Source organism: Colias croceus, chromosome 29 (genome assembly GCF_905220415.1).
Source record: "Colias croceus chromosome 29, ilColCroc2.1".
Classification (NCBI taxonomy): domain Eukaryota; kingdom Metazoa; phylum Arthropoda; class Insecta; order Lepidoptera; family Pieridae; genus Colias; species Colias croceus.
In genome coordinates this window covers 2,745,901-2,762,678 of record NC_059565.1, presented here as the reverse complement: position 1 = coordinate 2,762,678, position 16,778 = coordinate 2,745,901, and the positions used below count along the sequence as shown (strand labels likewise).

Below are 16,778 nucleotides of genomic sequence, written 5' to 3'. Positions count from 1 at the left end.
CTGTGAAAGGAAAAATGTGAATTATGTTTTCGCTTTTTACCAGTGACTTCAAATGTGATAATTTATCTAAAAAGCAAATTCTTCTAGAGATTATTTTACTAAACTCACTACTACTTTCTCAATCTGATACTTTTTTATAACTTTCCAGGAAATCTTATATTTTGAGTTGTTTGTGCGTATAAAAATTAGATAAATTTATATTTATGTGTATATCTAAGATCGAGATGAGATATGCAAAACTATATTCAGATATTAAAGACTTCTGACCAGACTTTAAACACGAATTATTCCCTGTGTACTTAGACAATTTTAAACATTTTATTATTATTCACCACTTTACCTAAGGAACGTTTCATATATTTTATTTTCTATAAATAACTAGCAAACCCGGCGAACTCCGTTTCGACACCTTTTCTTTGCTATAAACCTCACGGAGACCTTTCCAACGAATGCAAAACCGTGAAAATCGGTTCGTTCGTTCTGGAGTTATAGCGTCAGGAAGGAAAACCCGACTTCAATACTAATATTATAAATGCGAAAGTAACTCTGTCTGTCTGTCTGTAACTCAATCACGCCTAAACTACTGAACCAATTTTCATGAATCATCAATATCAATTATTTTGATACCCGAGAAAGGACATAGGCTACTTTTTATCCCGGGAAAATGACGCAATCCCGGAAATCCCACGGGAACGGGAACTATGAGGGTTTTTCTTTGACTGCGCGGGCGAAGCCGCGTGCGGAAACCTAGTATTTTTATATAGTAGATAATTATTGTTACAGTCAACAATGTTAATACAAGGTCGAGTTACATCAAACACATGTCAGAATAGGAGACAGAAATCGTGGGACATGCTGGACCAATCTGTTACGCATGGTGGTAAGATATTAACTAGCTGATACACGCGACATCGTCTACTATAAAAAGAATTATTAAAAAAGTATTATTTTTGCAACTTTTCTACCGACTTTAAATAAAAGGTTCTCAAGTCGACTGTTTTTTTTGTCTCCTCCTATTGATCGTAGCGTGATGTTACTGAAACTAAGCTTACTGAGCCGATTTGGATATAATTTGTTGTTAAGATAGATTTAAAAAACTTGCTTTTAAATTAAGTACATACATGTATTTCAGAATATAGTGAATATATGTATTTTAACAACGCACAATAGAGGTAACAATGAGAAAATTTACCATACGTATGTCTTAAACAATTTTTTATGTTTGTCTGTCTTAATCTATCCAACAGGTAAGTCGCCAACAATAACACAGTCAAGTGGCGGCGGTCAAAGCCCGCACCCATCGAACATATCGCACCAGGTATCGTTATTTATCGTTATTAATACCGTTATTCGATAACGATTCGTTACGTCATGAAGTGATTTCGTTGCCCGTATATTTGAATAATTGTGCTTGATAATATCTTCTATCTATTTTTATTTTTAATTTTTAACTATTAAATATATTTGTATGTCATGACATAATATATTCTTGTTATGAACAGACAGACAGACAAATAAATTGACTATATTAATTATTAAGTGATATATTGTTTGAAATCATTATAATATTTTATTGTATTGTTGAGGCGCTGTTTAAAAGTAGAAAGTATTTGCATTGTGATGGTCTTTCTTTTACTTATGGCACATGGAATAAAAAAAAATAGATTTCTAATCTAAACAACTAAAATTTAATATCTTTATTGTAAATGTTGTATTTATTATCTTTACATTATTAAGTAAAAACTTCATTTGCCATAAAACGACTTCTAAAACTCTATATTTAATCATTCTTCAATACATTATCTTTTCATGCAACTTGGATTTACTGTATCGTTTGTATCGTTTACGTTGCTATTCGTAAATAACTATCATTTTAACGGTATACGTTATAACGTTATTTTATCTAATGTATATCGGTATTCGACAACGATATCGATATTTATATGATATCGGTATTCGACAACTACTATAACTACACCGATAAAAATGGTATCGGTATTCATCTTTACAAATACCGTTATACATAACGGTTATTTATGCCGGTATTTGTTTTCAATAATTATACCGATACTTACTGATATCGAAATTTGGGATTATATACAAATACCGATATTTTTAAATGGTTTTCGGTACCGGTATCCGTTATAACGATAACCGTTAAATGTCACTGCATGCTATTATAGGCGGCTAGAATGCGCTTCAAAACGCAAAGATCTTTCTCTGTGCCCACAGCTAAAGAAACCATAAAACCACCCCGTGTATGTACCCGCTTTTTCCTATTATTAGATATTTTTTTTTATTTTTTAGGAATATACCTAAAGCTTATGAAAACGTTATTTTTATTCTATCGTGGGAATTCGGTGATTTGGTTGACTGAAATGTGTTATAATTTTAAATGAGATTGAAAATGATTGGTATTTTTTCTCTGGAGTCGGTTTGATCTGAAAGTGATGCGAAATATACTGGGGTAAAATGGTCTGTTACGGAATTATATATTTAAAATAATCTATTTGGCCAGTTAAACGGTGTATTGCTTTTGACCATATAAAAAAAATCTACAGGGATTTGAATTCACCAGAATCATCTTCCTCAATTAATAAATCACCTTTATGGACTTGATAATATGTACATACTTCTTTTATTTGAAAGATCTTAGTGGTCTGTCTCCATCTCATAGGACAACTACAAAATTGTGTCATCTATTATTTGCCTCGACAAAAAATACCCTACCTTAGAATATTGTAGTATAAAATAATTTTCAATTTAGCACTTAGGTCCCACCCCAACACCTGATATTAAACACTAGCTTATTACCCTCAAAAAATAAAAATCACATAAATGCAAAGTCCCGCTTCAACCTTTTATTATCTGTATTCTGAAATATAAATATATCCTTTTGAGACCTATAGTCCCTTATAAAAAAAAACCTAAGCTTTTAAAAACCTTTGCCCTGTACATTTTTCTTAATAGATAATATAAAGGAACATTTTTAAAGGTCGGAATTCAACAAGCATTGTAAGTAATTTATACAGATTCTTTAGTAAGTTACATAAAACACGTTCTTTTAAACTCAATATTTTATTAAATCTTTTCAAAGAAAACAATTATGCTTAGGATAAAATACTATCTCATATTTTTCAAAACGAGAGACTGAATGTTTACTAAGATTTATTCACGATCGCGATGTAGATATCAGTACTTATCAATTCAATTTATAAATGTATCAATATAAAAAAAAACTCAATATTTGCATTTCCTTTTACTTATTTATAACTCTATACGGATATTCATTTTTACAAAAAATTACACTTGATATACGTTGTCACCAAAAAACCGCATAATTGAACACTCAAACACTACCCAAAAACAAATTATTTACCAACATTAAAAGCCATTTTAAAACGCATTATTGAACAAAAAACACTAACCAAAAACATATTATTTACCCACATTAAAAGCCATTTTCACACAATATAGGACAGTGAAGGCAGAGCGCACAGCGTTCAACACGGTTCTACGGGTGACGCGGCCAGAGAACACACAGACGATACCACTGATGTGAGTATTGTGTGTGTTTGTGTGCGTTTATTCAAACATTTATTCATTTACCTAGACTTTTGAATTACATACAGACAAAATAGTCTTCCGTTTATTTAAAAAATCAACTGCTGTTAATCTTGCTAAATGTAAAACTCGAAAACGGCTGGTTTAAACAGTGAAAGACATAAAAAATAAGTAGCGGGTGAAACGAAGTTCTCCGAGCCATCTAGTTATGTAATGATAAACACCGGTTTGAAAAGCAGTTTCTACAGAGAATCGCTACCAAGAAATTGTGTAGTTTCTTTTTTTAAATAAACGCCTAGACTCACGAACATTTATAAAAAGTTCGTCACAAATGTCCTAGCTGCCTTGTATCAAATTAACATCTCATTTCTTAATGTTCAAAGTTAATTGTATCGCTCATTAGAAAAGTCTGCCTTATACACGAAGGCAGAGTTTTTATTGTAAATCTTATTGTTTAAATTTAGAAAAATATTCATATATATCATCATTCTATTCATTATTTCGTCAACTTTAATTGAAATTATTAGACCGATAATGATGAAGTTTCTTCTATAAAATAGGTGGATGAAGATGGCCGTGATTCTCAAGGCAGTATCGACGAGACTGAACGACCAGCGTCTACAAAATCTGGTGACAGCTTTCCAGCTGATGATAAAGTATGTAAAAAAATGTGTGCGTGTACTAGTGTACACACGTAGAAGTGAAACTTCTTTATGACCTTATTTAAAAAAAAATAACTTACTATATGCAACTTTACAGAAATAATCACGCGTGGTAGGGATAAGAAAAAGATGGCGCGTAACGGAAAAATGTCACGCGAAACGAAAAAATGTTACACTAAATTTTTTTCCAACCCCGATAAAGAAATTTCACTTCAAAAAGTATTTATTCACTAAGACTTATACATACTAATCTTATAAATGTGAAAATAATTACGTCTGTTTGACTCTTCTTCACGTCTAAACTACTGAACCGATTTAAATTTTGACATACATAAAGTTTGATATCTGAGATAGGAGATAGAATAGGTTTTATCCCGGAAATCCCACAGGAATGGGAGTGATGAAAATTTTCCTTTTATTACGCGAGCGAGAAAGCTAGTACATGTAAAAAAAACGAAGTTTGTTCCTTCGTTTGTTAAGCTATTGCATAGCTTCTATCGCGGGCCTTGAGCGCGGGGACCGAATCGAGAAATTCCGTAACGAAAAAACCTCACGCTCCCCACTCCGACGGGCGGAGGTGTGGCTTGAAGGCATAGCATGCAATAGCGCAACCGCCCCAGTCCCCGAGTGACACACGGAGTTTTTTTATTTATCTTTCATTCACATCGCAATGAAGTGATTATGTATTATTATTTTTGTGTCTGGCGATAGTTAAACAATTAAATATATTTTCAACTGGTCACTGTGAAGTCGACTTTCTAATTTGGGGCGTGGCCAGGCCGGCGGACAACGATGACTCACTATTTTCTTAACGCGAACGGACTTATAGGCTACTTCATACCTCTGTGGAACTTTTAATTTCTACTTGAATATGTTACGAATACGTATTCCAAGCAAAAAAAGGCGAAGCCTAAGCGAACACGAACACTTTCGCATTTATAACATTACTAAGCATTTATAATAGGACAAAATATACTTTTCAGCACCTCTCAATTCTTCATTTATTTACCCAAAAATGTTACAATTAAAATTTCTTATTTCCTAGCAATCTTCATCAGAGAAGAACGGTACAGATTGCAACAGTCTATTGGACCCGGCCGTGCTCTCTGATTTCACGACACAAGCGTTAGTGCTCACTGTTTTAGCGACTTTGGTTAAATATACTTCGGGTAAGTGACAATTATTAAAATTATGTAATGGATATATAATATTTATTTATTTATTTATTACTCTTTAATAAAACTATACATATACTATACATGGGAAACTTATTACTAATTTATACAAAACAAAAAAAAACAGTTTAGTTTATTAGGCGGCCTTATCACTTAGAACTTATTATTACTTTTGATTACATAATATATTTTTTTTATATAAAAAAGGCAATATTGAGTGGATTTAGTGAAGTAAAATTAAAAAAGAGCATGTGTGCCAAGCACACGTGTCAGAAGTGAAACTTCTTTGCAAGATACAAAGATACCAAAATCGTCGCATTACTTCATGACGTGACGGTATTGCCGTGACGTAATCTTGAAATTACTCTCAATGGGCATAAAGAAGTTTCACTTCAAAATCAAAGAAAAAACAAAATCTTACAAGAAACAAGAACAACGAAAATTGTGTCAAAAATGTATTTTTTTTCTAACATCAAGGAATTTATCTAAAATAATTTCAAGATTGTATTATTTCAGATGAAGATGAAATTAGAGTGCTCTACCAGTATCTAGCTGAAGGGTCGGTTGTGTTTCCAAAAGTTTTCCCTGTTATGTAAGTTTTATCTTAATAATAAGTTAAATTAAATTTAAAAATGATATTTTTTTAGGCTAAATACATACGTGAAATATAAATATTTCTCTCTTTTTACAGTCACAGCCTCCTAGACATGAAGATAAATCACATCTTGATGCATTGCAGCGATCAAATAATATTAAGTGCTGTACAATGTATTATACAGGTATAAACTATTTTATTGATTTACCTTATTGAAGCTCTTAGAAAACAAACACAGATAATATTACTAGCTTCCCACCCGCGGCATCGCCCGCGCAGTCAAAGAGAAACCCGCATAGTTCCCGATCCCGTGGGATTTCCGGGATTGCGTCATTTTCCCGGGATAAAAAGTAGCCTATGTCCTTTCTCGGGTATCAAAATATCTCCATACCAAATTTCATGAAAATTGGTTTAGTAGTTTAGTCGTGATTGAGTAACAGACAGACAGACAGAGTTACTTTCGCATTTATAATACATATTAAGTATGGATTTTTTGCATTCTATAAAAATAAAATATAGAGAAAGAGCATAAAATAGAACATTGGACAATTAACAAAGATTAAAATAGACAAAGCGGTATTGACCACTAGCTGTGCCCCGCAGTTTTACCCACGCCTATAGACTTTTAAATAAATAGACAATCGGACAGTGAAATAATTTTGCAAATCGGACCCGTGGTTCCTGATATTAGTGCCTTCAAGCAAACAAACTCTTCTTTAAAAAAGCTTTGAAATATTAGTAAAGATTTTGTCAAATACCTGTTAAATCACGTGTGCGCATTTGAACCACGTGTGAAAATTTCACTAATGTCAAAATCACTGTATCACAGCAAAATTAGTAGCCCTTAAAAATTTAATTTCATTATTGTATGTTTTTGAAGTGAAACTTCTTTATCGGAGTAGAAAAAAAATACTCGTTTACTCGTTTATTTCGTTTATTTCTTATTCTTTCATAGACATAAACATGGACATATTCAATATAGTTTTGTTCACAATTAAAAAGTATAAGTGGCACCCGTTTTAGGCTTAGTTCGAAGAACTAGCCTGTATATACAGGCACCAGCTTCTCCCTAAGTCATTTGAACTTTTATAAAACAAAAAACTTGAAAAGTGAGCTAGTTAGATATATAAATGGTATGTGCAAGCATATTATACAAATATGATTATTAAATAAATATAAAAAAAAATTTAAATTTATGAGTAATGTGTGTGTGTATGTGTGTGTGTGTGTAGGTGTGTGTGGGTGTGTGTATATGTGTGTCAAAATATTAAATAAAGTAAATATATCAAATAAATTACAAATAAAAAAGAGAATAAATAAAAATACAAAAAATAGGTACATAAAATAAACAAATATTGAGTTATAATTTTAATAAATTAATATGTAATTGATTAGATACTAAACAAATTATATATATTTTATAATATTTATATGTGAAACAAGATTAATTATAGTTTTATCTTTAGTAAGTTTTCGGTGGATTCATAAGACAACTTCTGTAACCATTCTGTGACTGTTTTTTTACATTTATAGTTATTCATAGAATATATGTTTAAGATTTTATTTGCTTTATTGTAAATATAATCTCCTAATATTGCATAAAATTTCATAGGAAAATAGTGTTGAGAACGTTTAACCTCACATACCATGTAGGATCTACGTTTATCAGTGCTGTTTAATTCAAATTCAAGTTCCTGGTGTTTTCTTAAAATAAGTTGCAGCAAAAACAATTGTCGCACTGTCAGGACTTGGCATTTTTTATATAAATCTTTGGTTGGATAATCAATTGGCCTAAAGGTCATGACTTTTAAAACTGATCTTTGTGCTCTCTCAATGGTAAGCATGTTACTCTTAGCCATGCCACCCCAAGCAGATATTCCATAATTTATTAAGGACTGGCATAATGTAAAGTATATCCGTTTAATGAGGTTGAAGTTCATGATGTGACGGAGATTTTTAAAAATAATTATCAATTTACGAATGCGGGCAGCCAGAAGTGTTGCATGTTTATTAAAATTTAGATAGCAATCAACCATAACACCTAGATACTTAATGGAATCAACATTTTGAAGAGTACATGTACAAGATAGTTTATCATGGCAGAAATGAGCTTTAAGTGTTAAGTAACTTGAATGTCTTATAGAATTTTTGTTCATGCCAAAAGTTATGTATTTGGTTTTATCAGAATTAAGAGTCAACGAATTAGATAGCAGCCAATTACTTACGATATTTAAACCAGACTGTGAATGTGAAAAAGCTTCCTCCCACGTTCGACCATCAAATATTAAAACCGTGTCGTCTGCATAAGCTATTATTTTGCCGTTTTCAAGAGATAGATTTGTCAAGTCATTCATGTACAGTAAGAATAGCGTTGGACCTAAAATACTTCCCTGCGGAATACCAAAAGAAAGCGTTTGTTCGGTACTAATTAAGCCGTTTAGTTTAACAATTTGTGTTCTATCGGTTAAGTAACTCTTGAACAATTCAAATGGTTTACCTCTTATACCGACATAATTTAGTTTGTTTAATAGTAGGGGCATCGACACCGTATCAAAAGCTTTCGCGAGATCGAGGAAGACGGCCACACATCTTCTATTTATATCAAGATTAGCCACAACGTGATCGATAAGAAAGTGTAGTGCGTCCGTCGTTGATCTCGATCTGCGAAAGCCAAATTGATTGGGTGATAAAATACAGTGCTTCTCAAGGTAATTAACTAAACGTGTATTCATTATTTTTTCAAATATCTTTGAGAGGCATGGGAGTATCGATATAGGGCGATAATTATTTACAGAACCTCTATCTCCCGCTTTATATATTGGATGGATAATTGCTTTTTTAAAAGTGTTGGGGAAAGTCCCAGAAGACAAGCACAAATTAAAAATGTACACAAGGGGCTTAACAAATATAGGTCTATATTGTTTAACTATATTGGCTGGGATGTTGTCCCATCCAACTGCACAATCACTTCGAAGAGAGACTATCAAATTGTTTATTTCTATCTCGTCGGTTTCATAGAAACAAAAAGAATTAGAAAAATTGGACGAGGAAGGAAGAGTCGCATCAGATGTATTATGTGAAATCTTTTCTGCAAGTTCCTAACCAATATTAGCAAAATAATAGTTGATACTATTCAATGTTTCAACCGCATTTTCAGAATTATTAAGTAAGTCACAGCCATTTTGATTTCGAGTATTCATGTGAGTAAATTTTTTTATGCAATTCCAAAGTGATTTATTGTTATTACTTGAGTTTATTATAAGTGTTCGTTCATAATTTCTTTTTACTTTTTTTAACAATGCGTTACAAAAATTACGGTAACGTTTATAAGTGATAGATAAGTTAAGATTATTAGGCGCTTTTTTAAATTTTTTTTGTAGTTTATCCCTAAATCTAATGCAGCGAAGTAAACCAGGAGTAATCCATGGTTTGATAATTTTTTTGCGGCAAGAAATTTGTTTCGTAGTTGTAGACTGTTGTATACCCTGAGAAATAAGATTAGTGAAATAAGACGCGGCTAAATTAGGATCCGTTATTGTGTATAATTGAGAAAAATCTAATTTATCAAAATAATTACTCAAGGCATCATAGTTGGTTGTCGTTATATATTTAAGTTCGTTTTTTGGCCTATTTTTAGAAAAAAAGTGCAAACAAAAAACTACTGGGTTATGATCGGTGACTAAAGAATCAATAATAAAAGTATGATATAACTCTTTACTTTTAACCATAACATGGTCTAAACAGTTGTTTGATCGGGTTGGCAATAAATGTGCTGGTAAAAGTCCTGTCATAGCTATACAATTGAGATACTCACTTGATAAATGATCTGTGTTTGATGATTTTATGTCTATATTTATATCGCCTGTAATTATAATATTTGGATACATGGATAATTTATTTACGATCGAATGCAAAGAATTAATAAAATTTTGAATATTTTTAAAACTTGGGGAACGATAAATGGCTATAAGAGCTGTATCACTCCCAATCTTTAGTACTAAACAATTTGCCTCAGAAAAATCCGGTTCTTCAAGAACTACAGACATAACATTTTCACGTACATAAATAGTTAAACCATCATTCTGATTTAAATACTTTGTATTTGCAAACGATTTAAAGCCAGTCAAGGTAGGAATTATATTATTACAAGACAACCAACACTCTGTTAAAACTATAATATCAAATACAAAATTAAATCTCGACAACAATAGAAGCAAATTATCCCAGTTAGCACTCAAACTACGAATGTTTTGCGTTAATATTTTTAAATATGAATTCTTACGTATTTTGCTGCAACAAGATTCCGGGTCACTGTATACTGCACTTGGATTCATGTTATTATCTAAATCATCAAGCACACATGTTTGTATAAAATCACACATTGTTATTTTTTTTTGCGAAATTGAGCAGGAGATTTAACTTAGTTTTAAATATAAAAAGAGTAAGTATAGCTTTCTTAAGCTTTGTATGCATGAAATATAAAGAACGGACAAGGGTTATTTGTTTAACATTATAAAGATTAAAATACGAACCAAAGAACAATAAGTTTTTGAGGTACCCTCTCATTAGCTGTAGAATATTAAAATTAACCAGAAAGAATACGGTAGGCCATCTAGTATCGTATGATGTTGTGTGGTACAAGTGATTAACGATAATATTTAATATAAATTTTTTACTTAATAATTTTGTTAACAATTTTGTAAAAAGTATGTGAAAATTGGGATATATAATGTGCATATTTATAACTTTTGTTTGATTACTTATTATGTATAATAATATATTATAAAAATATAATTTGTATATATGCGTGAGAAAAATAAGAAAATACTTAGATATAAAATATGATAATATTGGTAACTTAATTACTTTATGTGAAGAGATTTCCAATATTGATATTGTCTTGTTTAGGTGAACAAAGTTTTGTTTAATGTGTGTGTTTTGTAAGATTTGTTTACATAAAATTAAAAATAAGCTAATTATGAGACCCTTAATACGAACTAAAGAACAAAACGGGAGCCACTGCACAAAATTTCTTATACACATAGAAAATAGTCACTTTTGTTTCAGATTTTTCAGGGTACACTCGTTATCAACACGTATGGCTGGCGAACCTTCTTCCTTTTTGATGTAGATAATACCTCGAACTGTCCAATAAAATGAATAATTATTTTTCTTAGCAAATTCACGGGTGAGAAAGAAGAGTTTCTTGGCTCTGGTTGATAATGATTCTGATATAAAGATTTGCTTCTGTGGGCCGGTAATATTTATGTGGGTGGTATTTAGTTTTGAGCTTCTACTCTCTTTGTTAAATCTCTTATAGTTATGTAATATCTCCTCCTTGGTGAGAATGGATACAAGACTAAGCAATATGGGTCTCTCAGATGCGGAACTTTTTCCAGTTCGGTGCACATTATTTATCTGTGATTTTACTAACGGACATTTAAGGGTTTCCGCAATGGCCAAAACCGAGTTCACCAAGTCCTGTTTTGTTTCTTTTTCTTTGACAGGAATGTTCCGAATTTCTAGGCTGGTTAATTTAAGCGAGGATTCCATGTTCTCAATTGTTTGGCACATATCATTTATTTGTTTTTGTTTTGATTTTAATTCTTCCTCAACCGTTGTTAGTTTAATTAGAACGTCGTCGTACTTGTCAGACATATATTGAATCGATTTTTTTATATCACTGCATTCGTCTTTTAATAAATTAACTGTGGTAAATATTGACGTAATCTTGTCTTCTTGCTCTGATTTCCAAGAAGAAAGCATATTCATAATATCTTCTTTTAGGTTTTTTATTTCATCATATTGGTCTATGCGTTTTCTTTTCGGTTTCCGCAGTGGAATGTTTCTGTCAGTATCCGAGTCTAGTACGCTCATATTTGAACCAGAGTCAAGTTGGCTTTTGCTCTTGGACCACAACGACGTGAGCGTTGGTGTCGTAGTAGTAGACGGCGGAGGAGAGCGCTGTAGTGGCATCTCGTTCATGCGAAGTTTGCGCGTAATTAAATGAAACAAAAAACACGTCTGCACGACAGCACGACCGCGGCGAGAAGGGGGAGTTTAGAGTAACATTTTTTCATTACGCGTGGCATTTTTCCGTTACGCGCCATCTTTTTCTAATCCCTACCACGCGTGATTCGACGTATTTCTGCAAAGTTGCATATAGTAAATTATTTTTTGAAAAATAAGGTCATAAAGAAGTTTCACTTCTTACGTATGTACACTAGTACACGCACGCATTTCGAACGAGAAAAATGATGAGAGTGAATTGTTACGATGCGCGCGCACACCGACACCTAAATTTAACAGCATGAAGTTAGTTATCTATGTTCAAGTTGTATGTTCTAGTATTTTTTCCATACGCCAAAGAAGTATAACTTCTAACGCGTGAACACACACTTTTTTTTTCTCTATAATTCTAGAATATGATAGCGTCAGAGGATGCGAGTCAACAACAGTTGCATTATATGCAAAGTTGTGGTTTCGGAGGACTGTGGCGGTTCGCTGGACCGTTTACTAAGGTAAATTTGTTTTTTTTTTTTTTTCATTGAGATAATATTACTACGTATGGAGGAGACACTACGAACAAAATCTATGCGCCATTTTTTGCTCTAACTAAATTTTAAAAATTATTGTCTAGTTAGGTACTTACCGATGAAAAGTTATTGTTTTGCACTTTTCCTTATTATTTGTATTATTTGTGCAATATCGTAACACACACCAAGGTATTTGATGCGTTTCACTTTAAAACAAATAAAAAATGAGCGTGCAGTTAAGCCATATGGCTTATGGTGAGCGCAACATAAGTGATGTAGGCGGTGTCGTCTCCATATGTATTCTTTTACAAATTTTATTAAAATAGGAAATAAATATTTTTCGGATGTGTATACTGGATCATGTCGCACCCTTAATGTATGGGTAGCGTAGTAAAGCAGGAGTCGCCTTAGATAATTTTGAGATCGTTAAAAAAAAGAATAGATTGAGCAACTTCGTGTTTTTGTGATATAAATAATTAAAATTTTTATTGGAAAATTACGAAATATGTATGTATATTTATTTAATCACTTACCGTGATATCCATTAATACGTTTATAAAAAAACTAAAAACAAAATTATTTCTTTTAGCATAAACTAGCTGCTCCGCGCGGTTTCAACCCCGTGGCTCCACTCCTGTTGTTCGTAGCGTGATAGCCTTCCTCGATAAATGAGCAATCTAACAGCGAAATAATTTTTCAAATCGGACTAGTGGTTCCCGAGATTAGCGCGTTCAAACAAACAAACAAACTCTTCAGCTTTATAATATTAGTATAGATTAGCAAATTAATGATTAATAGCGTTCGATTGCGTCAAAGAAGTTTCATTTCTGACACGTGAGCGCCCAGTTTTTTTATTCGTCGCAGTTTGACATTTGCGTGTTTGTCACAGAACCAATACACGGCGGAAAGCAGTGAACTATTCGTGAACTGCCTAGAGGCGATGGTTGAAACGTGTCTGCCGGGCTGCGGCCCGCCGCCGCGCCGCCCGCCGCCCGACCCCGACCGGGATGATGCCGCTTGTGAGATACATACATACATACATACATACATACATACATACATACATACATAAATACATGCATACATACATACATACATGCATACATACATACATACATACATACATGCATACATACAATCATTGACGTGTACATACAGACAATACATACAAACCATAAAAATACACACACATACATACATACATAAAAAATGTACAAACACACACACACACGTTGACGTATACTCACACAAATGGGAAAAGATCCCGACCTAAATGATGCCACTTGTGAGATATACATACATACAATCCAACATGTACACATAGACATTCATACAAACATTGACGTGTACATGCAGACAATACATACTTAAAATATATACAAATTAACATGTACAAACACACACACTCGTTGACGTATACTCACAAAAATGGGAAATATCCCGACCTAAATGATGCCACCTGTGAGATATACATACATACAAATATACATTCATAAAAACATTGACGTGTACAGACAATATATACATACTAAAAGTATATACAAATTAACATATACAAACACATTCACATTGACGTATACTCACACAAATGGGAAGCCCCCGACCTAGATGATGCCACCTGTGAGAGACACTACTCACATACTGACGTGTACACACGTACTGACGTGTTACACACATTAACGTGCACACAAACTAGCGTATAATAAACATGTATTTATTCATACATTGACGTTTATACACGCATTTTGACGTGTAAACATTATGACGAGCACACACATACACTGACAACTCATATTTTACTGTAGCAATACATTTTGGAAAGCATAACACAATGAATATGATCCCGTTTTACCTTTTGGGTACGGAACCCTAAAAACGACATCTATATTTTAAGGCAGTCATGTCACTTTTATTGAATACTTATTTTTTCATTGTTTCACATTTAACAATTAGATTCACAAACACGCTCAAAAATTGTCCGAAGCAAAACTATGCCTATCTATTTAATATTTATAAGGCAGAGTTTTCTAATGAGCGATACAATAGACTTTGAACATTACTACCACGAAATAAGGTGTCAATTTCAATGAATGTTTTATGCCGCTCGGACATTTTTGACGATCTTTTTAATAGACGATTGTTATACTAATTTGTTTATATTATATTTAGGTATTATTATAGTATATATCTCAATGTGTTTATATATAATTTTTAGGTGGCCATCGCCCATCGACGATTTATTGCCCTGGTCAGGAACCATAGCATTCAAAGATAGTGAGTATTTAAAATATTTTTTGTCTCGTACAAATGGTAATAAAATATATGAAAGAATTTAACATTTATTTAACTTAAACTGGTTATGTTTTAAATAACATTTGTAAAAGTTAGGGCGGCCGTACACGGACCGCTCGAGCAGTTAACGGCTGAGCGACGTACACGGACGGCTCGAGCGGTCGGCGTCAACTGCTCGAGCCGTCGGTTGTTGACCGCTCGAGCCGTCGCTACCAACCGCTTTTTTTGACTAGTCAAGTCATTGATTTTCAGGGGTATAGGGAGCCGTCGACGGCTCTAGCGCAGTCAACGGCTCGAGCAGTCAGTGTATGCCTCACGACCGCTCGCAAGCCGTCAACGGCACGGTGGAATTTCGTCATGCAGTTGACGGCTTGAAGCGGTCGCGACGGCTCGAGCCGTCACGTGTACGGCGGTGAATGAATGCCTATAGTTCACCGCGCGGTCGCGGCTTCAAGCGGTCGGTCTGAACTGCTTGAAGCGGTCCGTGTACGGCCGCCCTTATGTATTGTTGTTGTTGTAAAAATAGTTTATGTTGAAAAATGTTTTTTTTTTATTGCCCTTATGTTATAAACGTGAAGGCTTTTGTGGGTGAATTTATGATTGTTGCCCTTTCACAAGAAAATTGCTGAACGGATTTTGATAATACTTGATATTAATGAAGCGTATGTACCAGAATACCACAAAATAGAAATACTTTCCTTTTCCCGTGAGTGAAATTTAAAAAAGTCAACTCTTTTTTCGAATTTTTAATATTTTTTTTTTTATTGTTATTAATAAAATATTATTTATTTCAGAGAGACCAATTACAAAATTGTAATTGGATAGCGGAGAAACGTCGCAAGGCTCCGTACAAAATAATATCGAATAGACTTTATTATTTTCTGCCGAAATTCAAATTTCGACGGCAACACAGTCACAAATATTGTAATTGTTGAAAATTATTCGATCTCATTTCAAAGGCGTTAAAGTTCAAAATTGTTTATCAAATGTAAAGGATTAAAAAAAGATCAAATTCGATCCTATTTCATTCAGTTCAAAATCGGTTAACAAAATTAACGGAATGAAACATTGGTTTTGCACATTGTTAATGTATTTTCCTACTTATTTTGATGGTTGTAAAGTTCATTATTATTTAGCAAATTCTTAGTAATTTATTTATGTGTAATGAAAAGTGAAATGAAAATATCTTCAGTTACTGGATTTTCGACTTTATTACGTATGCTCTGAAGTTCATTTTTGTATGATTTGACAAAGGTTTTTAAAGGCTTCGACCTTTCTACTATAGTAATAAGGTTTATTTTCTACCAATTTGTGTTATAGTTTACTTTTATACAGAATTAATCATGATCTTTGTTCTAAATTTTAAACATTCATTGTCTAAGTCAAAAAGGTTTTTGCGATTATTTTAATAACTCAGCCTCAGACACAATAGAAAATCTATTGTGTCGTGGACCGATCGGGCCGCTTGGGGCTCAATGGGTTAATAAAAAATAAGAGTCGTATAAAAATACTATGTTCTATGTGTATAAATACACATGTTAAAGTTATGTATTAGAAAGAAACAAGAATAAGAAGCTATATATAAAATGCCGATACGCGCACAAAATGCATTTTTATATTATTGGGACGCACAAATTTTGATGCTACTCGTAGAAAAAAGAGTAGATAAATTATTATAATAAATAATAACTCTTCCTGTTTTTATCAAGTGGAGTAATTCAATTTTTAGAGAATTATAGATAACCCATTTTTTTGCTCTTATGAAGTGAAACTTCTTTTGGCGTGTTGAGAGTAAAATTTCAAAGTCGAGTCATGGCAATACCGTCACGTCATTGAGTAAGGCGACGATTTTTGTATTTTTGAATTTTGCCAAAGAAGTTTCACTTCTGACACGTGTGCTCGGCACACATTTTGTTTTTGTTATTTTTTAAGTCGATAGTAAATTGCTTTTATT

The 16,778-nt window shown here is 32.8% G+C and overlaps 1 protein-coding gene across 1 annotated transcript in view; it reads left to right on the top strand.

Annotated features, from left to right (window-relative positions):
• The window catches only part of LOC123704291 (neurofibromin), a 64,392-nt gene extending 47,828 nt beyond the window's left edge, over positions 1–16,564 (top strand). The window contains exons 56-67 of the mRNA XM_045652605.1: positions 784–880; positions 1,248–1,318; positions 2,184–2,258; positions 3,478–3,558; positions 4,125–4,220; positions 5,272–5,395; positions 5,918–5,993; positions 6,093–6,180; positions 12,419–12,517; positions 13,422–13,551; positions 14,748–14,806; positions 15,619–16,564. Coding sequence (XP_045508561.1) covers positions 784–880; positions 1,248–1,318; positions 2,184–2,258; positions 3,478–3,558; positions 4,125–4,220; positions 5,272–5,395; positions 5,918–5,993; positions 6,093–6,180; positions 12,419–12,517; positions 13,422–13,551; positions 14,748–14,794 — 984 coding nt within the window. The 3' untranslated portion in view covers positions 14,795–14,806; positions 15,619–16,564. The remainder of the gene's footprint in view (positions 1–783; positions 881–1,247; positions 1,319–2,183; positions 2,259–3,477; positions 3,559–4,124; positions 4,221–5,271; positions 5,396–5,917; positions 5,994–6,092; positions 6,181–12,418; positions 12,518–13,421; positions 13,552–14,747; positions 14,807–15,618) is intronic.
• Positions 16,565–16,778: the final 214 nt, after the last annotated feature.